Source organism: Carassius carassius, chromosome 15 (genome assembly GCF_963082965.1).
Source record: "Carassius carassius chromosome 15, fCarCar2.1, whole genome shotgun sequence".
Lineage (NCBI taxonomy): Eukaryota > Metazoa > Chordata > Actinopteri > Cypriniformes > Cyprinidae > Carassius > Carassius carassius.
The window spans coordinates 10,897,788-10,922,804 of NC_081769.1; the positions used below are offsets into that span (position 1 = coordinate 10,897,788).

The 25,017-nt window shown below is 41.2% G+C and overlaps 1 protein-coding gene across 4 annotated transcripts in view; it reads left to right on the forward strand.

The window, feature by feature from the left end:
- The window catches only part of grb10b (growth factor receptor-bound protein 10b), a 122,231-nt gene that overhangs the window by 16,184 nt on the left and 81,030 nt on the right, over positions 1 to 25,017 (forward strand). For all 4 annotated transcript variants that reach the window (XM_059567344.1, XM_059567346.1, XM_059567345.1 and 1 more), the window contains exon 2: positions 21,277 to 21,390. In XM_059567344.1, the coding sequence (XP_059423327.1) occupies positions 21,340 to 21,390 (51 nt within the window). In that variant the 5' untranslated portion in view covers positions 21,277 to 21,339. The remainder of the gene's footprint in view (positions 1 to 21,276; positions 21,391 to 25,017) is intronic.

The window sequence follows — 25,017 nt, forward strand, 5'->3', positions numbered from 1 at the left end:
GTTTAATTACTGATAGTGTGCAGGTTCGTTACTTATTTTGATTCAACAAAAACTATAAAATACCATCTCATTAAAAAATAAAAAAATAATTTAAAACAAGGAAAATTAATCCTTATATGCAGCACAACATATTACCACATAGGTAGAGCATTTCCTGTCTAGCCATTACATTCTTCCTAATTACATAAATGAAACTGTAAATTCAAATGGAAACCCTTAACTGATTGTGAAATATAGTTTGGACGTGTTAATTGCTGGAATTAAAAGAAAGAACAAATTTAGCCCACCCAAACAGCAAACATGTGCACAACTATAAGAGCTTCAGTCCCATTCATCATTCAGATTGCATAAGAGCCTGTTCCTCATTGCCAGTGAATCTCTCATCCAATTAGTGATTGTCCATGTTTCCAAAAGCTTTTCTCCCTGGTTGCCCATTCAGCCATCCTGATGACATGAAGCTTTCTTATAGCGTCCTCTGCCCAGTGGCTCCAAAATAATGAAGTTGCCCATTAATAAAGAAATCAGGATGAGCAACTGAGGTGTTGTGCTGTCAACCAATGCCTCATTTAGAAAATGGACATGAAATTCATGGGCGTGCTAAATTATACTAACCATATTATTAACATTTTATGATTCACAACTAGTTGTGATGTTTTTCCCTTTTGTTTTTGATATAACTTCTGCTGGTAATTAAAGCTATCTTTTAAAGTAAATGTTATTGCTTGTCAAGATAAATTAATGAGGTTAATTAATACATTCCCTGAATAAGGAAAGGTCTGGAATCTGGATTAATTTCCAATGAGTTGAAGGAACTTCTTTTGTTACTAAAGTAACTGCACTCCCACTTGACCTTTATCAGCTCTCTAAGCCCTGGGACCAAGAGTCTTGACCCATCAACTTGTCTTCTGTTATTTGAATAAAATAATACAATATTCTTTTTCTGACACACCTGTGCTATTAACAAAGAAGAATATGGCTGTACTAGAGCTGAATATATTCATGTATTCATGAAAAAAAAAAAAAAAGATTTGATGACTGAATTTGTACCTTAGATTGCATTAAATACGCATTAAATATCTTTGATATTTGGGTCAATGTCAATGAATTTTTGTCCAGAACTGTTAATCCATTCATTAAAAATGACAAAAAAATACACCTCTGTGACACCTCTTCTAAAAACTGACCAGAAAAAAAACCCTTATTAAAATAAAAATAAACAAGAAAACTTTAATCATTTGAACTTAATCTTTCATTATAAGTACTACTACTACTTAAACAACTAACAACTATCACATATGTATGTTAAGGTCATATGTCTTTTAAAATATCTGTTAATTTGAACTTTTCTCGGCAAGGCAAGACTATTTTAGGTTGTAAATGTTACGCATTGTAGCCCCTCAAAACGTATTGATATTTAACAATTTATATTATTTGTAAAAAATACTTTTCAACTTGCTGTTGTATGAACAATGTAATTCACAATGTCACATAATTGTAATGTCTTTGTCGATCCCAAACACTGACTGTGTGAATGTGAAATGAAGCCAGACATCACTGCTCTGTTGCTATAGCAAAGCCTGTTTGTTTGGTGAGATAAAGTTGGCAAACTGCCGAATTTTTGTTCTCTTAGTATTTCTGGCTTTAAAAGCCAACGTGTATGTACAAGTATCCTGACACAGAGCTTGCTCTTGTTTAATGAAATGTTTGATTTGGATTGAGTAGTGATCTGATATCTATACTTGTCAAACATGGTGCTTTCAGAAAATTTCATCTTTTCCTTCAAGAGGTTTTGACATACCCATGAAATGTGGTTGAGTGAGTCAAATGTTGTCCTACATTTGCAGCTTTGAATAACTTTCCTGTATGTGATTTTTTATTTGCTTCCACCTGGCCATAACATTATGGGTGTAAAATATGTGAAAAGACAGTAAATGAGGGCAATAAAGCAACTGACCCAGATTTGGAGTTCAAAGTTAATAATGTGTTTACATAAAGACTCAACAAAATGATTAAATTCTAATGGAATTTCTTCACAGTTTCCACATATTCACTTTCATGCCAGTGTTTTTTAGCCTTAGTCCACATTCTTTGCAAATTTTAGTTTAGAATATACACTTTAGTGTTAGTGATAAGTACTGATCCTGAAGAGTAAAGTTCCAGCTATATACAAAACTGTTGAACTAGCTGGTCAAGAGTGGCTTTGCAATGCATACACTAAAACTTTGCTGGTTTCAATTTATACTGGGCCCGTATTCACAAAACATCTTAAGGCTAAATGTAGCTCATAACTTGCTGATTTAGGGGAAATCTTAAAAATAATGGGCATGTCAGTCCTAAATTTTTGTTCTAAAACTATATCACAAAGCGTTTTAATGCTAAAACTAGCTCCTAAATCTGTGAAACATCAGGAGTAGTGAAGAGGACTTCAAAAATGGCTGTTTGCTGGCAGTTTGGTTTTGGCAGTTATCTCAACTCCAGATATTACTTAGATTATATCCTTGTTTACATTAACCAGTTGGGCAAGAAGTAACTGCTGTTCTTGCATCCAATTTGGTTTTCTTTTACGTTTGCATGTCTTACTATTAGCCATGATTATTCTTCTCTGTTAATGAAAAGGCTGTTTATATGCATGTCTGCTGTTTTTTTATGTAAAGCATACAGGTACATGTAAAAGGCTAACAATTAGCTGAACGTATACTTGTTTAATTAGTGACACTTATCCTACATTTTAAAATATTTATTTGAATGTGGCGATTAACATTTTTATTTTTATATCTTTATTTGAATATGGTAACATAATATTCCCATACAATATTTCTATAAATAAATCTCTGATGGAGACCCTCTCCTATCAGCCAATCACTGTGTGCACAGTTAGTATAGGTTTTAAGAGAAAACTCTTAGCTAAAAACTTTTACAGCTATTTAGCTCTTAGGGGTAAGATTAATGTTTTGTGAATACGGGCCCTGATGAGTAAGTTGTTAGTAAGTTGTTTTTTTTGGGACACTAAAAGTTGTGAGATTTGTTTTTATTTTAGTTGGTTTAATAAAAAAAAAATTGTATTCAATTTGTATCTTTGAAAAATATACAAAGAAAAAAGCCACCGGTTAACCCCCTACTTATCCAGTTGCGCAAGGTTGTAAAAACTGAATGACACTGTGTGCAGAATTATTAGTTAAGTTGTATTTTGAGGATTACTTTTGTTATTGAACAACAACAGTGTTCTCGGTCAATCCAAAATGTTAATAAACCTCAAACCTGAGGTTCAGCCTGATCCTGCAAGATTGTGGGCGGAGCTATATTCAGCTCGCCCATGCCTAATATGCATGTAATTGTGTATGGAGAGTAGGATTGGGAATCAAAAATCAATTCCAGAATCAGATACTTAAGGTCAAGAATTGGATACATGTTGTCAAATTAAATTTTGATTCCATCTATCGATTCCTGTCCAGGTAACCACTGTAGATGTAGAAAGTTGCTGTCAGGGAAGCATAGCTTTTCAAGTGTCCAATACAAATGAAGAGGCGACATGCTCAGGCCAACAGGGCAGCTAAACACTGTCATAGTTCTTTTCAAGCCAAGCTGTGCTTGAAGCTGAGATTCGTTGGGTAATCAAAATGGTCAGGTCACACTACTCATTCAACTCCAGCTCTGATGTGTCAGTCATTTTTAGTCAAATGTTCCCAGACAGTGAAATTGCCAAATGGTTTGCATGTGGTGCAACAAAATCTGCTTACCTTTTATCCTTTAGCTTGTGCCCATATTTCAAAGAAGAGTTGATCAAAGATGTCAGGAAGGCACAATGTTATGTTATGTAATTTGATGAATGCTTGAATAAAGTGACACAGAAGGAACCGATGGATATTCTTGTCCGTTACTGGTGTGATCGTGAAGAGAAAGTAGCTGTGCGCTAGCCTGGTTAAAACCAGACCCTTTTCAGTTGAAACTGAGTTAGGGTCTGGCAAAGCCTATTAGACGTCTCGTTTCTAAAGGGACGTTCTCATTTGAACGGACCTCGTTCAAATGCCTCTGGGCGCAATTGGATAGACCTTAAACCAATCAGAGCGATGAAGGAGATGACGTATGCAGAGTATCGTGTATGCGATAACATCTTTTTTAGATATGAAGGCTTCAAGTGTTGTTCTTTGCTCGGGTTTTAACGCAAAGTTAAAGTTTAAATCACTTAAAACAGACGCGATAGCAGTTTCGAACGAATGTTCCTCTGTAGCATCCATCTTTGTAATGTACAAAATCTGCTTTACCGTCGCTGCGCTGTCGTCATCATGTAAACCCCGCCTAAACGTTTCTGATTGGTGCCGCGATTTCGGCGGCACAGAAACGAGCTAGATAGTCCTCTTTGCCAGACTATTCTGTAGAGAGAATTGAAATTCACCGGAAGTAGTCTGGGTTTTCCCAGGCTAGCTGTGCGCTATTTTGATTCAGAGTTTATGGGACATACTCAGGAAGAGAAACTTTTGGAGAAAATTAAGAAAACCCTCTCACCACTTGATCCCAAGAAGCTCCTGCAGATCTCAATGGATGGCCCTATGGTCAATTGGAAATTCTTGAAGCTGTTCCAAGAAGACAAGAGACAAAATGGAAGAACTGGAAAAGTTAAAGACACCTCTCAAGCTGCTGAAACTAGATCTTCAAGACAAAGCAAACCATGTATCACTCAAAAAGCTTGACATTGGATTTGGTACAAAGCAAGCTTTAGAAAAAGCATTTGAAAACCTCAAGGAACATCCTGTGAAAAATCAGCTGTTCAAAAAAGAATGTGTCTCCTTCCTTTCCATGACTTGCAAGAAAATGATGGAGAGAAGTCCCCTAATGTACCCAGCTGTGCAGCACTTGAGCTCCCTTGACCCTGTGATCATGGTTGCAAACAGAGATAATTCAAGAGAAATGTTTCAAAAACTCTTGCGAGTTTTGCTCAATGCTGGTTGGTACACTGCACCTCAGTGTGATGAGGTTCTTGCACAGTACAAAATGTTTTTAATACACGTCTTCACACACCATAAAGCAGAATTCCAAAATTTTGCTTACACTTCCAGGCTGGACAAGTTTCTTGGAAAAAGCCTTCTGGGACCTGATTAAACATCTGCTCACACTCTCTCATGGACAAGGGGCAGTGGAGTGAAGATACTCTATCAACAAAGACATGTTAGTTGAAAACCTTAAAGAGAGGTCTCTCGTAGCACTGTGCATGGTTCAGGATGCAATGGCAGGACAGCCACTAGATGAAGTCCTGCCAAGAGATCTTGATGCACACTGCAAAGGAGCAAGGATGAGATATGTGCAGTACTTGGAGGATGAAAAGAAAAATAAAGACCAAACTGCCAATGAGAGGAAAAGAAAAGACCTGCACCAAGAAATTGCAAATGTCAATGCAAAAAGACAAAAAATAATACATAGCATTGAAACCATGCAGAAAGAGGCAGATGAAATGGCCGTCAGGGCAGAGAAAAGGCATGACTTCACCTTACTGTCAAAATCAAATGCCTATCGCAAAAGTGTCGCAGACAGAAGTGAGGAGTTAACAGCTCTAAAACAAAGCTTGGAAAAGTTGCAAGAGAGTTTGAGCCAACTCAAACAGTAAAAAAAAATCACAAGGATACTGTGGAGCTTTATGCAGTAAATATTTTGGACAGACATTTATTTGTTGTTTAGTCTGTTTGGGACAGATGCGGAGCTTTATGCAGTAAATATTTTGGACAGACATTTTTTTGTTGTTTAGTCTGTTTGGGACAGATGCTTTTTGCAAACTATTTTTTTTTATAAAGTCTTGAGACACAGTTTCAGTCTTTATGCAATTTTCACTTGAAATAGCAGATTTTGCAGTTTTTTTTATTTTTATTTCCGGCAGAAATTAAACTAGTACGTTTATTGACCCACATGCTATATCTCCATTACTAGTTTTCTCAGACCTGGTTCTCTTGTCGACCATTTATTTTTATTTTTTCCAGTAAGAATGTTCTCTACTCTTTCCAACTTTCCCTTCATTATAGGTTCTTCAGTACCTGATTTAAGGAAGCATCCCTCAAAGAGCAGGCTTCACTGCCATGACTTTTGATTGGTCAGGTATGCCTAGGTTTAACAAAGCACTTTTTATTAGCTTTCATCTTCATGCACTGTTCTTGATTGATGCTCCAATGTGTGGAGACTTCTAGATGACTCTTGATGGCCTTTATTTCAATGCCTTTCTTTCTTGGACACTCAGCCTTGGACTATGGCCAGTTCTATGGGGATGTTGTGACCTAATGGTTAGAGAGTCTGACTCCTAACCCTAAGGTTGTGGGTTTGAGTCTCGGGCCGGCAATACCACGACTGAGGTGCCCGTAAGCAAGGCACTGAACCTCCAACTGCTCCCCGGGCGCTGCAGCATAAATGGCTGCCCTGCTGCTCCAAGTGTGTGTTCACTGCTGTGTGTGTGCACTTTGGATGGGTTAAATGCAGATCATGCATTCTGAGTATGGGTCACCATACTTGGCTGTATGTCACGTCACTTTTTTTCTGGGTAGATTCAGTCATTCCACATAGTGCTTAGCATATATAACTTTACTGGTACTCTTGAAGGATATAATTTTAAGATTGCTTGTGTCAAGTCAAGTCAAGTCACTTTTATTTATATAGTGCTTTAAACAAAATACATTGCGTCAAAGCAACTGAACAACATTCACTAGGAAAACAGTGTGTCAATAATGCAAAATGATAGTTAAAGGCAGTTCATCATTGAATTCAGTGATGTCATCTCTGTTCAGTTAATAGTGTCTGTGCATTTATTTGCAATCAAGTCAACGATATCGCTGTAGATGAAGTGACCCCAACTAAGCAAGCCAGAGGCGACAGCGGCAAGGAACCGAAACTCCATCGGTGACAGAATGGAGAAAAAAACCTTGGGAGAAACCACGCTCAGTTGGGTGGCCAGTTCTCCTCTGACCAGACGAAACCAGTAGTTCAATTCCAGGCTGCAGCAAAGTCAGATTGTGCAGAAGAATCATCTGTTTCCTTTGGTCTTGTCCTGGTGGTCCTCTGAGACAAGGTCTTTACAGGGGATCTGTATCTGGGGCTCTAGTTGTCCTGGTCTCGGCTGTCTTTCAGGGCAGTAGAGGTCCTTTCTAGGTGCTAATCCACCATCTGATCTGGATACGTACTGGATCCGGGTGACTGCAGTGACCCTCTGATCTGGATACAGACTGGATCTGATGGCTACGGTTGTCACAGTGTCTGGGTTGTGTTCCCTGGGGTTCCACTAGGTGTCCTCAGTTCCCACGGTGTTTATCATATTATCACTTCCTGTCTCCTTATTTGGTCACCTTCCTCCTTGTTTAGTTAATTGATTGTTTAAGCCCTAACTCTGGAGAGTTCCCTGGCACCTGACTCGACTCTGGAGGATCATCGGTGACTAGCCCTGACTCTGGAAGGTCACCGGTGATAAGCCCTGACTCTGGAAGGTCATCGGTGATAAGCCCTAACTCTGGAGAGTTCCCTGGCACCTGACTCGACTCTGGAGGATCAGCGGTGACTGGCACCTGACTCGACTCCGGAGGGTCCACTGGCACCTGACTCGACTCCGGAGGGTCCACTGGCACCTGACTCGACTCCGGAGGGTCCACTGGCACCTGACTCGACTCTGGAGGGTCCACTGGCACCTGACTCGACTCCGGAGGGTCCACGGGCACCTGACTCGACTCCGGAGGGTCCACGGGCACCTGACTCGACTCTGGAGGGTCCACGGGCACCTGACTCGACTCTGGAGGGTCCACGGGCACCTGACTCGACTCTGAAGGGTCAGCTGAGACTCTCATCCTGTGCAGCGGCGCTGGGCAAGCAGCCATCTTGGTCCATGACTCTGGACAGGCGGCCATCTTGTACTGTGGTGCTGGGCTGGCGGCCATCTGGGGTTGTGGTGCTGGACTGGCGGCCATCTTGTACTTTGGCGCTGGACCGGTGGCCAATTTGGGCATTGGCGCTGGGTTAGCGGCCATCTTGTGCTGTGGCGCTAGGCTGACGGCCATCTTGGGCTGTGGCACTGAACCGTTGGCCAAAGTGGGCATTGGCGCTGGGCTGGCGGCCATCTTGTACTGTGGCGCTGGACTGGTGGCCAATTTGGGCATTGGCGCTGGGTTGGCGGCCATCTTGGGCTGTGGCGCTGGAACGGTGGCCAATTTGGGCATTGGCGCTGGGTTAGCGGCCATCTTGTGCTGTGGCGCTTGGCTGGTAGCCATCCTGGGCAGTGATGCTGGACTGGCGGCCATCTTGGATGGTGGTGCCAGTGGACCCTCTGGAGTCGAGTCAGGTGCCAGTGGACCCTCCGGAGTCGAGTCAGGTGCCCGTGGACCCTTCGGAGTCGAGTCAGGTGCCCGTGGACCCTCCGGAGTCGAGTCAGGTGCCCGTGGACCCTCCGGAGTCGAGTCAGGTGCCCGTGGACCCTCCGGAGTCGAGTCAGGTGCCAGTGGACCCTCCGGAGTCGAGTCAGGTGCCAGTCACCGCTGATCCTCCAGAGTCGAGTCAGGTGCCAGGGAACTCTCCAGAGTTAGGGCTTATCACCGATGACCTTCCAGAGTCAGGGCTTATCACCGGTGACCTTCCAGAGTCAGGGCTAGTCACCGATGATCCTCCAGAGTCGAGTCAGGTGCCAGGGAACTCTCCAGAGTTAGGGCTTATCACCGATGACCTTCCAGAGTCAGGGCTTATCACCGGTGACCTTCCAGAGTCAGGGCTAGTCACTGATGACCTTCCAGAGTCAGGGCTAGTCACCGATGACCTTCCAGAGCCAGGGCTAGCCACCGATGACCTTCCAGAGTCAGGGCTAGTCACCGATGACCTTCCAGAGTCAGGGCTAGTCATTGATGACCCTCCAGAGTCGAGTCGGGTTCCAGATGACCCTCCAGAGTCAAGGCTAGTCACTGTTAACCCTCCAGAGTCAGGGCTAGTCACCGCTGATGCTCCAGAGTCAAGGCTAGTCACCGTTGACAATTCAGAGTCAAGTCAAGTCACCTTTGACCTTTCAGAGCTGAGTCAAGTCACCGGTGATCTTCAAGGACTGAGTCAAGTCACCGGTGATCTTCAAGGACTGAGTCAAGTCACCTCTGATCTTCATGAACAAAGGCAAGTCACCTCTGATCTTCATGAACAAAGGCAAGTCACCTCTGATCTTCATGAACAAAGGCAAGTCACCATTGATCTTCATGAGCAAATGCAAGTCACCAATGATCTTCATGAGCATTGTCAGGCCAGCACCGATCTTCTGGAGTCCAGTAGAGACACCATGGAATTACCAGAGTCTCGTCCTCCCGTTGATCCGGCCGCACGGAAGTGGTGGGCTTCTGATCCGCCCTGGGGGCTTTGTGCATCGACCACAGGGATGTGGTGGTCTTCTGCTCCGCCCTGGAGGGCTTCCGCTTTGACCACAGGGGGGTGGTGGTCTTCTGCTCCGTCCTGGGGGCCTTCCGCCCTGACCACATGGTGGTGGTGGTCTTCTGCTCCGCCCTGGGGAACTCTGGCCTCGACCACAAGGTTGTGGTGGTCTTCTGCTTCGCCCTGGGGGGCTTCCGCTCTGACCACACGGACATGGTGGTCTTCTGCTCCGCCCTGGGGGGCTTCCGCTCTGACCACACGGACATGGTGGTCTTCCGCTCCACCCTGGGGGGCGCTTGCCCTGACTACACGGTTGTGGTGGTCTTCCGCTCCGCCCTGGAGGGCTCTGGCCTTAACCACAAGGGTGTGGTGGTCTTCTGCTCCGCCCTGGGGGGCTTCATGTTGTTTTTTCCTTTGGTTTTTGTGTTAATGTCTGTCCCTGTTCCTTTCTGTTAGTCTGGCCCTCCGTCCCTCCCCCTGAACCTCCTCCTGTCCTCCTCCCTCCTGGTCTTTCTGTGTTGTGTTTACATTCTGGTGCCTGTTCCCCATGTTTTTCTTTTCTGGCCCTCCGTCCCTCCCCCTGAGCCTCCACCTGTCCACCTCCCTCCTGGTCTCTGTTTTGTGTCTGTCTTGGAGCGTCTGGGAGCCGCTCCGTAGAAGGGGGGTACTGTCACAGTGTCTGGGTTGTGTTCCCTGGGGTTCCACTAGGTGTCCTCAGTTCCCATGGTGTTTATCATATTATCACTTCCTGTCTCCTTATTTGGTCACCTTCCTCCTTGTTTAGTTAATTGATTGTTCCCCACCTGTGTCCTGTTTCCCCATTATCCTTTTGTGTATATAACCCGGTCTGTCTTAGTATGTGTCACGGAGTCGTTGTTTAATTCATGTCCGTCATCTTGTCGTGCTCTTGCCTTGTGTCCTTGTTTGTTTATGTTTGATTTGGTTTTGTTTGGTATCGACCTCTGCCTGGACTGTTTACCCTTTTGGATTGCCCTTAATAAAAGACTTACTCGCAATTGGTTCTATCTCCGTGCCTCATTGGATCCCTGCCGTGACAACGGTGACCTCAGAATAAGAGAAAAAACAGACAAATATTAGCGTAGATGCCATTCTTCTAATGATGTAGCAAGTACATAGGGTGTTATGGGAAGTGTTTCCGGTTCCGGTTTACCTAATTAATGCAGCCTTAAAATCCTTTAACGGATTTGGATATTAAAAGCATATTAGTATGTTATGTGTAAGCCAGGTTAAAGAGATGGGTCTTTAATCTAGATTTAAACTGCAAGAGTGTGTCTGCCTCCCGAACAATGTTAGGTAGGTTATTCCAGAGTTTAGGCACCAAATAGGAAAAGGATCTGCCGCCCACAGTTGATTTTGATATTCTAGGTATCATCAAATTGCCTGAGTTCTGAGAACGTAGTGGACGTAGAGGATTATAATGTAAAAGGAGCTCGTTCAAATACTGAGGAGCAAAACCATTCAGGGCTTTATAAGTAATAAGCAATATTTTAAAATCTATACGATGTTTGATAGGGAGCCAGTGCAGTTTTGACAGGACCGGGCTAATATGGTCATACTTCCTGGTTCTAGTAAGAACTCTTGCTGCTGCATTTTGGACTAGCTGTAGTTTGTTTACTAAGCGTGCAGAACAACCACCCAATAAAGCATTACAATAATCTAACCTTGAGGTCATAAATGCATGGATTAACATTTCTGCATTTGACATTGAGAGCACAGGCCGTAATTTAGATATATTTTTGAGATGGAAAAATGCAGTTTTACAAATGCTAGAAACGTGGCTTTCTAAGGAAAGATTGCGATCAAATAGCACACCTAGGTTCCTAACTGATGACAAAGAATTGACAGAGCAACCATCAAGTCTTAGACAGTGTTCTAGGTTATTACAAGCAGAGTTTTTAGGTCCTATAATTAACACCTCTGTTTTTTCAGAATTTAGCAGCAAGAAATTACTTATTATCCAGTTTTTTATATTGACTATGCATTCAATTAGTTTTTCAAATTGGTGTGTTTCACCGGGCCGCGAAGAAATATAGAGCTGAGTATCATCAGCATAACAGTGAAAGCTAACACCATGTTTCCTGATGATATCTCCCAAGGGTAACATATAAAGCGTGAAGAGTAGCGGCCCTAGTACGGAGCCTTGAGGTACTCCATACTGCACTTGTGATCGATATGATACATCTTCATTCACTGCTACAAACTGATGGTGGTCATATAAGTACAATTTAAACCATGCTAATGCACTTTCATTAATGCCAATGAAGTGCTCAAGTCTATGCAAAAAAATGTTGTGGTCAATTGTGTCAAACGCAGCACTAAGATCCAATAAAACTAATAGAGAGATACACCCACGATCAGATGTTAAGAGCAGATCATTTGTAACTGTAAGGAGAGCAGTCTCAGTACTATGATACGTTCTAAATCCTGACTAGAAATCCTCACATATACCATTTTTCTCTAAGCAAGGAATATAATTGTGAGGATACCACCTTTTCTAGTATCTTGGACAGAAAAGGTAGATTCGAGATTGGTCTATAATTAACTAGTTCTTTGGGGTCAAGTTGTGGTTTTTTGATGAGAGGCTAAATAACAGCCAGTTTGAAGGTTTTGGGGACATATCCTAATGACAATGAGGAATTAATAATAGTCAGAAGAGGATCTATGACTTCTGGAAGCACCTCTTTTAGGAGCTTAGATGGTATAGGGTCTAACATACATGTTGTGTAGTGGACAGCTCATTCCAGGGCCCAGTTTACTATAGTGGACAAAGGTTTGCTACATTTTGATTGGATCTTGGTGGACTAACATAAGCAAACTGTCCAACACCATCAGATAAAGATGCCAGGACAACAGCTAGACACCTCTTAGAGGGCAAGAAGAAGACCTTTGTTACAAAGCCCGAGGAGGAAAGGACTTCCTATTGGTCAAAATGCAGTTTCTGCTCTTCACCATACTTGGCTGAATTTCACGTCACTTCGTCACTTCTGGATGTGTGGTTTGAATGCACTGATCAAACATTAGTGACACTTTTATAACTTCATGTTTGAACTATGGAAAAAGTTTCACAGGAGGAAAGAAGGGTGGGCCACATTGTGTCCCCCACTCTGATGGAAGAAGCCAGGCACAGCCTGGAAATGGAGAAGCGCTAGATTGCATTCTCCTCCTCATCAGAAAGAGATAAAGGTACCTTCCCAAAAGACAGTCTGTGTACTGAGTCTGAGTCCTGTGAAGGAAGAGGCAATAACAGCTACACAGTTCTGAGTCAGAGTCCTGTTACCGGGAAGGTAGCAGCAGATATCTCTGTTCTGAGTCTTTCACCCTGAGAGACAATAACAGATTGCCAAAGCCTCTGGCCCATGAGGGAGGAGGCAATAACAGATGCCAAGTCCTGAGTCTCCAGCTTTGAGGCATAAACAGACGTTCTGAGTCTCCAGCCAGCAAAGAAAGAGATTCAGATTCAGACTGTCTTCGTCCAACGAGACAACAACAGATACAGCACGTCCTGAGTCTCCATCCTAAAGAGACAAAACAGATCTACCAAGTTCTGAGTCTCTAGACCAGAGAGGCAGAACACACACAGACATTTGCAACAGGGTTAAGCTCTGGCTAGCAACCTTCACTTCAAGGTACTTTTTGCTTGCATGTTCCAAGCTAAGGACCTTCTGCACCTACTCCAGGTCCACATCTGCATGTTCCAGATTTTATGACCCTTTGGTGTTCCAGGAGATCAGCATCCCACAGCACTTTGTGTTCAAGGCTGTTGAAACAGATTCCTGCTCCTTTCCCCACTGCATTGTTACCAGGACAACCAGTGGAAGTCACTGCCACCGGACTGCTCACTCAACCAAAGAAAACATAAATATCACTTTTCCGAACCTCTTCCAGAGACCTTGGCATTGTTGTATATTATCAGTATATGATTTTTATAATTTAGATTAGATATTATTGCTGATTGCAGTTTATAGCAAATCTTTCATGTATTTTTTGATGCATAATACGGTTCTTCACCTTATTTCTTGTTGGTTGACAAATAATCCCCAGTCTATGATAAAATATAGTCTTGGACTAGGGCTCGAGACTAAATACTCTATGGTTTTGAAGTCATATTACAGCCATAGTTTTAGGTGTCTTAAATGGGAAATACTTATATTTGCTCATATCATTTTTTTTTCTTTTGTAAAATGTGTAAATGTTTTGATTCTAGACTTTCAAACTCCAAGGTTCACACAAAAAATGTGTTTATATAAATATAAATAATATATAAATAAATTAGATTTTTATCAAAAATTGTATTAGGGCAAAGATATATTTTGTTATAAAATTTAAGAATCAAGTTTCATGTTCAATAAGAAATATTTACAGCTGTTAAAGTTGTTTCAGTTAATCCATTGAATTGCTTTGCAGCCTCGGTTTTGTTTTTTGACTACAATTCAGTATTTTCTTCCATGTCCATTTTGAATCTTAACAGTGCAAGACCTGAGATAAGTGATGGTAAAGGGAATGTTGTTCCTGACCCCTGTCTGTGGAAGAAACACTCATTTAATCTGCAGTAGGAGGAGTTAGAGGAAGTGGGTGTGGGAAGCAGATCATAAATATTTATGACTTGCTGCATTTGGATGGCCCCTTTGCTTCTGGACACACAGCTGGACAGAGCAGCTCACATTTCAGCGTCCCTCCCAACCAGGCATTTTTGCTGTCCCTCTCTCTTACTGCCAATCTCACTCTTTCTCATTTTTTATTGCTGTCCTATTTTCAGCTCGTCTCTCTCATCGCTGCACTTTGCACTACAAATCAATGCATGCAATTTTGCGGCTCTCCTCCCAGTACCCTATGTTGAAAGAATGCACTCCCAACATTCCTGAGGAGATGGTGCATTTTGGATATTACATGGGTATATTGGAGTGGTCTAGAATTGGAATCTTTCCCAGTAATACAAAATGATCACAGTATGAAGAGTTGATTATATTGTTTACATATAACAATATAGTGAACTCTGCATTCTGTGATCATTTTATTTAACTGGGATAATTTATTTTAGATTATATATATATAATTTAATTTATATTTTATATATATATATATATATATATATATATATATATATATATATATATATATATATATATATATATATATATATATATATATATATACAGTATGTGTGTGTGACCCTTAACCACAAAACCAGTCATAAGTAGCACAGATATTTGTAGCAATAGCCAACAATACATTGTATGGGTCAAAATTATAGATTTTTTTAAAATAAAAAAATAATAATAATAATTAGGCCATTAAGTAAAGATCATGTTCCATTAAGATATTTTGTCAATTTCCTAACGTAGATATATCAAAAAGTATTTTTTTGATTAGTTATATGCTTTGCTAAGAACTTCATTTGGACATCTTTAAAGGCGACTTGTATATTTTGTAGCATTATTAATGTCTTTACTGTCACTTTTTGTCAATTAAACGTGTCCTTGCTGAAAAAAGGTATTAATGTCTTTATGATCCCAAAATTTGGAACAGTATATTTTGCTTATGATCTGTTTTACGAAGTGATATGTTACTGTATGTGGAATCAATTTTCAATTTGAATTGCTAAGTAAAGACCACACTTTGTTTGGTTACTTAAATGGTTAGCTGTTTTTATCCTCAACGGATGGTCGGGTCTATAAATAACCAAAACATTTTCGTGTGTGCCCCATTTAGTAAGAAAGAAAATATTTAGCCTGTAGAATGCAAGGAATTTAGGAGGGTTGCCAAAGCACCAAATACGTTTGGAAGTTAACATACAGTATATCTCAATGGAAGTGGAGTTATTGCAGTGAGCCAAATTTCTACCTTTACCATTATCAGTATTCCCCAATATGATAATTTATTCCATGCATTTTGGCCTAATTTCTGGAATGTATGAAAAGATTCTTTTTGCACAGGTCATCTCGTATTAAGTGGCTGTGTATGTTTAAAAAATGCGGCGTTCAAGTGCCACATTCCATTTCACTGTGTGTTTTCCCTTAGTACCATGTATCTCTCTGCATATTTTAGGATATAGTTGTGATGTTTTCTGAATTAAAGGATTTAGTGTTCCATTCCTGCTCGATGTCATGGATGAATATAAGCCGTGAGATTTGCTTTATAATGTGAGAACTGAGTATTACTGAGAGACATGCTGTGAATGTGCAGATGTGTTCAAGAAGAGTGGAGCTGAGCTGCAGCCAGGTTCTCTCACTCTCTCTGTAGCTTTAGATTGCGTAATATGGCATGCCACTTCCCTCCCTCCCTTCCCACTGACAGCCTTGCATTACGCAGTGGTTTTATGGACTCTGACAACCACACGGAGAAGCTGAAATTTTCTCTGGGGCTGAAGACAGCCCTTGTGGAACTCTATCATCAGTCTGAAGGTATAGCTGCTAGTGTAAAATACTTGTCTAGATAGAATACTACTAGATAGATAGATTTATTTTCTTCAATCTTCATGTCGCACAAAAGAAGAAGTTCAGGGAACTATTTTTACTTTTTCAATAAGGATTTACTTTAAATAGCTGGTGGCTGGTCAATATCCCAAAGGCTTGGCCTTTGCCTTTGCTTCAGGGCTAATCACTGCTAGATATTAAAGCTCTCCTTTTACTGTGTAAGCACACGTGAACTTCTTAGCACAGTGTCCAACAAACATTTAATGGCGTCATAGCTCACTCTACAATTCAGCTTTTGTGCTAGGACAATCTGGAGAACAAACAAACAAGCCACACACAGAGAGCTGTAGAGTTCAAGGTAGAGTGTATATTCTCTTTCCATTCTTCTGTGCATCTATACCTAGTTTTTATAAAACATAACCAGCACTACCAGCTCCATATGTATAAAGCCTTTTAGACATACTAAACATCCTCAGTAGCTCACCTGGTACAGCGTTTCACTTGCAATACATTTTAGCACTACTATCTTGATACTACTTAGTGATGCAATGTGTAAAACAACCAAGATAATAAAATGCTGCCAGATTCACATTCATCTTTTTTAGATAAAACAGAACGTGCTTTTAGCACAACTCACTGGGCATATCACTTTAAAGTTGTTGCAAAAATTTAAATATTGTCAATGTAGTCCATACAACTTGAGTGCCATATTCCATTTGGTTGATGTAAAACTGTCTACAAGGTTAACACGGCTTAAGAGCTTTGACCTTTGACACTTTAAACCGAATTCTTTAGAAACACCAACAAACAAAGCAGCTCAATTCCACCAACCACCATGCTAAAATAAAAGTGAAAGTAAAGTGACATTCGGCCAAGTATGGTGACCCATACTCAGAATTTGTGCGCTGCATTTATCTCATCCGAAGTGCACACACACAGAGCAGTGAACACACACACACACACACTGTGAACACACACCCAGAGCAGTGGGCAGCCATTTATGCTGCAGCACCCGGGGAGCAGTTGGGGGTTGGGTGCCTTGCTCAAGGGCACCTAAGTCGTGGTATTGAGGGTGGTGAGAGAACTGCACATGCACTCCCCCCACCCACAATTCCTGCCAGCCCGAGACTCGAACCCACAACCCTTCGATTGTGAGTCCGATTCTCTAACCACCAGGCCACGACTTCCCACAAATATAAATATAAAAGATAATACAGTAGTCTTATTTTTTTCCACCCTTTATGATGAATGAATGTTGAGGCTGTTTGCCATGTCACACCTGAATTTGTGACCAACTTCTTGGCTCCTCTTACTGTGTGATTTCAGTGCTAGCTGCTCTACATGGCTCAGTGCTATATCTACTCATGCAAGCCTGAGTTTAACTATTATTTTCATGGAATTTACTGTATGATTTATCAGTGGTTAGTTTAATTGAATCAAGTTGGGAATTGTGTTCTTATGGGGATACAATGAATGGAACTGATTCATACAGTATGATGAAGAGATTTCATGAACAACTTGTTCTGTTTTGAACTCTTTGAAGCATCATACTTTAAATTAATGCACGACTGCACGTTCAATGGAATAGCATTGTTTTTTAACAGTCTTAGTTAAAAAATCCTTCTGTTTAGAAGATGAATGAGATTTTTATTGTTTTGGAATGACTTGAGGGTGAGATTATTTTTTATTTTTATTTTACTTTTTGGGTGAGCTTAGCTAACACTTTAAGGTATCCAAATATATGACTTTTGCTCAAAACAATGACCAAGCAATTTCCAAAACTTAGGTTCAATATTCTTTCATTTGTAATTTCAAATTTTTTCGTTTGTAGTTTCTACTTCAAAAATACTTTTTCTGTTTTTGTATGGAAATCAAAGTTAGTTGCAGACAGACTGTACCTATGTTACTCAATTTGTGTCTCCTTTTCAGAAGCTTAAAAATATGGGGCCCTTACTTTTCCCTTAGAAACAGATGCCTGCTGAGGTGTTGCTGGCTCCCCCAGTTCTTCTTTTTAGCTCTATAGCTGACTGAACCAGGCATTGAGAGATTGAGGAGTGCGACTCAGTGCTCAGCAGGCTTCTGAATACTGATTCTGATTCAGGCACACTGAATGAAATTAGATACCAAAAGAGGAGCTGTCAGACCTGCGTGGTCCGGAGGTCAATCATATGATTAAATGTGATGACATCATCCCCTGGGGCTGCCCACTCTTTTGTTGCAGGATTGGACACTGTGAAACGTGCAGACCTGACTCCATTATGTAATTGCAGGGGCCAAAAACAGGGCCTCTAAGAACATCAATGAGGGTTCTGAAGAAGGAACCACTGTCAAATTAGAAATTTAAAAAACACACACAAAAACAACCACAGTCAAGCTTGTCTATTCTTTTATATACTATAGTTAAAGCACATAATATTTAACTGATGTGTTCAGCTTTATACTATGAACAGTTGTCATTTGCTAGTTTGTTGTGTGAGAACACTATGCTGCTTTTTTACTGTACTGTAAGCAACCCCCCAGAATACTAGCAACTGCATAGTCATTCCCTGGTAAGCATTACTCGATTCAGTTCATACAGGAAGCATGTGACACAATGATGTTGTCTTGTTTTGGGACTCTAAAGATTGACAAGGCGAAGGACCAATCAGAGTCACAGCTCGAGTACACAGAACTGCACACACACAGAGACAGCGCTGGGAGAGGCTATTTATCATCAGATCGCGTAAATCAGTGGAAAATTAATAGAAATAATGATTCTGTCAGAAGAAATATGAAGTAAACATGAGTAAATATATCCAAATATCTCCATGTGCATGCATCATTGGACTATAAACCCTTGTTGACGCTGTTCAGTGAATCTATGTGAACACAAATAAATCGCTGCAGACGTGACTGAATATGAATGAATGGTGAATTTCTATAAAAAATTTGACATAATATGGATTTATTATTTTGCACTCCTGACATAAATTACTAAATAACTAAATCACTGCAACAATGTTTTATCAAAACATTGGTCAAATTTCGAAGCTAGAGTCTTTAAACTTTCGAGTGATACACAGTTTCTCCAGATCAAGTTAAAAAGTGATGTTTAACGTGCTGTGAAAGTGAAACAATAATAATCTGGTGCCGTAGACAATCTTTGTCAGCAAAGGGGTTCATTTTATTTTCTGAATAATAAATTAAGAGTCCACAACAATGGGCAATGATGCTCTGTTTATTAAAAGAGTTATGTCACCTGCTGCTTGAAATATTTGAGCTCTTTAAATCCAGATGGATTCTGATAGTTCCCTTCCAGTCGGTCACTCTCGACATCACGTGAGTGACGAACAAATTGGGACATCGCTTCCATAGACAAATCTACTTTGAGTTTAAACTTAACGAGCCAATGCACATTGACATGCAGTTATTGCATCCAGCTGTTGCTGATCACAGCATCAGTATAATAAGGCAGCAGGTGCAATGCATACCGTCTTTTTGCTTCGGAGCCAGCGACAACCTCATTCTGCTCCATCCAAGTGTCTTTAGTGAGCTATGAGTTCAACATGTTCTTGGAAGCTTTTGATGTTGGTGGTATGGTGCTTCAGTGGTGGTCATTCCTGTGTGCCAAATCCCAAATGTGCATTGGCTCATTTAGTTTACACTCAAAGTAGATTGGTCTATCAAAGTGATATCTCAGTTCGTTGCTCACTGACGAGACGTCTCCATTCCCTCCTTCAGGGAACAAGGGTTACCATGCATAAACAACATGTTCTCAATGATTTTATGGTTTTATCAGCTTAAAAAAAAAGAAAAAAAATCCTCCTGAAAGGGATTCCAATGATATTGTTCCTCAATGACTAGGGTGACCAGATTAGATTTTTTTTTTCATGATATCTATATGATATGATATATATATATATTATTAATTTATTATTATTAATTATTTTTGTTAAATAAAAAAAAGAACAGAAGCAAATCACAAACCATAAGAGAAATTAAGATAGAGATTCAAATGAAATACACTTGTTTTTCAAATGCAGTGGGTTTATTTAAAAATACAATCATAGCAAAATGGAAGCAGCTGCATTTGAATGAAACGAGAGTGAGTCTGGGATACCAGGATGACATAATGAAATAATTGTACACCATTTTGAATCAAGTTTTAATAGCTAAACAAACGCAAAGCTTCCACCTAAAAATAGTTAAAGCAAGAGTACAGCGCCGACTGCTGTTACCCGGATGAGCCGGTGTTATCAGCTTTTACCGGTTGTTACTCTATGTAAGGGATTTATATCCAGACGGTTGTTCTTTCAGAATAAACCCCGACAGAATGATCAGGACCCCGACGTGAAGTGTCATTAATGTACATTATCCCGCTTATTACACGGTGTCTTGCCACAAAAGTAAATAATTAGACGCAAAATATTGATTTGAGTTGAAATATTCGAATGCAAAGCTTCCATGAAGACAGCAGTTGCGTAAAAGCAGCATATTCAAATTAGATAGACATTTAAGGGAAACAGTGCAGTCAAAACACTTATTACACAACATTTCCCCATAAAAATAATTAAGGCATTAAAAGAATTTAATCTGAGAGAACTGAGATCGCAAGTGTGTCATTTAACGTGATTCTGTCTATCTGCCTTCACTAATCTTCACAGTTAATCCGTAATGAGTTGTGATTGGATGGTGATTTTTTCTACCATGGGCTTGGCTACCTTTGATTAGGCGGTTCTCATGTGACCAAGCGCTCTGATAACCCAGTCATAAAGAAATTTAGGACAAAACTTGATATTTTCGTAATAAGTCTGGAAATTAGAAATAGAGATAGAATACAGGAAAAACAGGACTTCTGGTCACCCTATTTATGACTTTATCATTGAAGCTGTTGTATAGATCTATTCTAATTGAACTAGCACAAATATTAAAAGTTTATAGCTATAGTTATCAACTGTGAATGAATCATCATTTATCATTGGTGTGAATGGGTCTCAAAAGTACAAAGTTTTCTGTGAACTCTAGATGTGCCTTCTTATTTTTCTGTTTCAAAATGGTGAAGCAGCAAAATAAATGCGTATGTTTAAGCTTGCTAGACTACATAATCTTACCCTCTGAAAATAAGGTACCATTATATGAGTGAAAATATATAATCTTGGTCCCAGTGGAAATGTTCACTATTTGGAGCTCCGTATGATCTGTTTGTTTAACATCTTCCTTCTCTCCTCACATTGCAAGCAAAGTTGCTTTCCAAGTGCCTTGACTTTTAAGAAGACAACCTAGAGAGTGTTTCATGCACCATCTCTGTGTAGCTGTTGGTCAGCTCAGATTCTGTATTTCCCTGCTTTTATTCTTATGTTGTTTACTAACCCTGTGGATTGGGTTAAGAAGTGCCCTGTGCTGTATTGGTAGCAACTACTTAGACTCAACTAAGAAAGAGATTGCTTTTATTTTACCTTGAAGAAACATTTGATGTAATATTTTTGTTTTGGTTTAATTTCAGACACTTTCCTCATCTATCTGAAGTGGATGTGATATCAGAGAGAGACATTACAAAGTGTGTATCATGGCTGTGGCCGGATGTCCGGATTATTTTCTACACCATCCAAATTACCAGGTATTTGTTTTGTTCTATTTCTATTACACTGTTTACCCAGACTCTTCATGGTTATTGTCATTGTAAGATAGTTTTATTCCAAAACCACTATACAATACGTTTATAATATGCCTTAAAAAACAAACTGGAAAAGTTATTGCAGTACCAGCCAGTTTACCTTTAAAATTGTATTTAGTATTTACTTTTTTAAAGGAATTAGTAATTACATTATTTCAAAACTACCTCAGAGTCATATGGCAAGTAAATTTGTTTGGAGTATAATAATGTAAGTAGTAGTATTATTTACTAAAGCAGATCATTGTGAAGAAATGGCAAATGTTAATGACAGTGGAATGTTTTGGGCTTTTGTTTAAACTGACCTTTTTTATCTTAAAGATATATACAGTAAGCATGGATTTAAATGTATTCTTAACCAAGTTATGAGAGGCTGTGCTATATTATGAATATCGTTGCATCATTTTATGAATCCATTTCTTCATAATATTTAAGACACCATTTATAATTAAATGTTTATTTATTAATTTATATACATTTAGTACCTACTGTCTTCTTCCTTTTTGATGTTTTTTTTAATTATTATTATTTTATTGTGTACTGTAAAAATGTCTCAAGGTTACGCATGTAACCATGGTATGTTGAGGGAATGAGATGCTGCACCGAAAACGCTATGGAAAACGCTATGGGGAATGCCTTTTGCGTTTGCGCTCTGAATATTGTGTGCAATCTGTCCAATGGAAGGGCATGACTTCACGGGCGGGGTAATGTAGCGACCAAGAAGCTATAAAAGCACGTGCTTCGCAGCTGGCATCAGGATTGAGTAGAGAAACAGACGCTGACAGGGGTGCTGGGAGTATGGGATCAAGACACAGCTTCTCGTAACCCTCGAGGAACCATGGTTACATGCGTAACCTTGAGACGTTCCTCTTCAGGAACTCGATTCCCATCTGATGTTTGCCCATGCCGCCAAACTTCCAAATTCCAGCCTAGTGTGTATCTGAAGAGCACAGCTAAGGGGAGAGAACAGAAGAGCCAGGAGTGGCTCACATATCTAGATCATAAAATCTCACAAAGGTTGAGGACGTAGACCACCCCACAGTGTTGCAGATGTCCAGCATGGACACACCTGCTAAGAAGGCCTTAGAGGCCGCAATACCCCGTGTAGAGTGAGCCTTGACTCCCATCGACAAGGGGAGACCAGAGGACTCATAGGTCAGGTTGATAGCCTCAAGTATCCAATGACTAAGGGGCTGTTTAGATGCAGAAAGGCCCCTCTTGTGGGGACCATAGCACACAAGCAATTGGTCCGACTTGCTTCACAGGGCAGCTCTTAAGCAATTAAGCTTTTCCTGGTCGACTCACAAAAGGGAGGAGTGCAGAATGCCTTCAGCACTATAGGTTGTGGTGTGACAAAGGGAACCTTAGGAACATAACCCCCTCGTGGGTACAGAAATGCTTTGGCCATGCAGGGCGCAAATTCCAGGTAAGTGGGGGCCACTAAGAGGGCCTTGAAGATCTCCAACTCTCTTTAGAGAAGTAATAGCCAGGAGGAAGGCAGTCTTAAGGGTCAAATGTCGATCTGATATATCTTGAATGAATGAACCTGGCTTGTGGAAACTTCAGAACTGTACTGACTGGGCAGTTAGCAGGGTCAAGCTGGTGGTCTCTGCACCATGAGGTGAAGAGTTTCCACCTCAGGGCATAGAGTTTCCTCGTTGAGGGAGCTCTGGATTGGACTGCCTTTAACTGTCATTTTGCATTATTGACACACTGTTTTCCTAATGAATGTTGTTCAGTTGCTCAGTTGCCCATGGAGAGCCGTCGAGGAGTGAGATCAGATCTGAGAACAATACTCGGCCTGGCCTACTAATAGAAGATGGACCCTGTCCCAGTGTACTCTCGGCAGAACTCGCGGGAGCAGAGCGATCAGGGGAAAAGTGTACAGATGAAGCCTTGGCCAAGTCTGTACCATAGCGTCCAGTCCCAGAGGTGCTGAATGAACTAGAGAGAACCAGAGGGGACATTGCGATGTCTCTTGAGTTGCAAAGAGGTCCACCTAAGCTTTGCCAAAAACTCTCCATATCTGCTTCACCACCTCAAGGTGAAGCCTCCATTTCCCTGGGCCTCGGCCCTTGTCTCGACATAATGTCTGCTCCTACATTGAGATTTCAAGGAATATATACTGCTCTAACTGAGAGGAGTTTGTCCTGGGACCACACAAGGTTCTGGTACGCCAGCTTGTGCAGGGGTCGCGAACGCAGACCTCCTTGGTGGTTGATCACCGATGTGTTGTCGGTGCGCACCAATACATGGTGACCTCTCAGGTCTGGGAGGAAATATTTTAATGCTTGATACACAGCTAGCATCTCTAGACAATTGATATGCCATATCAGATGGCGACATTCCACAGACCGCAGGCAGGGTGGCCACTCATGACCGCACCCCAGCCAGTGAGGGACCCGTCCGTCGCTAGCGTTACACGGCGACAAGGAGCTCACATCACCAGGCCCTGATTCAAGAAAACAAGGTTTTTTACACATGTCTAAGCCACGGAGGTATTGCCGCGTGACCTTGATATTTTGAAGTGGATTCCCCCTCTGGGAAAATCCCTTGGTCTTGAGCCACCACTGTAGGGGTCTCATGTACAGCAGGGCAAAAGGTATCACGTTGGATGCAGCTGCCATCAGATCTAACAATGTCTGAAACTGCTTGACATCGAGTGACTGGCCTTCTCTGACTCTCTTGACTGAAGTGAGGATCGACTTGATACGAGCAGGGGACAGACGTGCCTGCATCGTGGTCGAATCCCACACTAAGCCTAGATAAGTGATTCTCTGTAATGGAGAAAGTTCAGTCTCAAACCAATGTGGGCAAGAATGATATTTCAATGTCGAACCGCCATCTGCTCTGATTGAGCTCAAATCAACCGATCGTCGATATAATTTGGTATGCGGACTCCCTGCAGTCGCAGTAGAACCGGAGCCGGATCTACACACTTCGTAAACGTGTGAGGTGAGAGTGCAAGGCCGATTAGAAGTACTCGATATTGGTATGTTTTGACCCCGAAAGCAATCCTCAGAAACTTCCTGTGTTGTGGAAGGATGGAGGCATGGAAGTATGTGTCTTTGAGATCTTTCGTGACAAACCAGTCCTCTGACCTGATTTGAGATACAACATGCTTGATGGGGAGCATTTTGAACTTCAGCCTCATAACTGAGCGATTTAACATGTCGCAGATCTATGATCGGATGCAACCTCCCATCCTTCTTAGGAACCATGAAATACCAGCAGTAAAACCCAGATTCCCTGTCTTGAGAAGGGACCGCCTCGATGGCCTCCTTCCTTAATATGGTATTCACTTCTTGTTCCATAACCAGAGGCTGCTCGGGTCCGACTACCATCCGGATAACCCTGTTGAATCTCCGCAGTGGAGAGCCAAACTGAATGTGATAGCCTTTTTCTACTGTGTGCAGGACCCATTGAGATACCTTTGGCTGTAGTTCCAAGCTGCAAAATATCTACTTAGGGAATCAGTTTCTCGAGACTGACCTCTGGTGTTATTGAGGAAGCTAAATCGGTGCCTTGAAGTAGAGCACCCGCAGGGCTACCCAATCTAACTGTTTTTGAGAC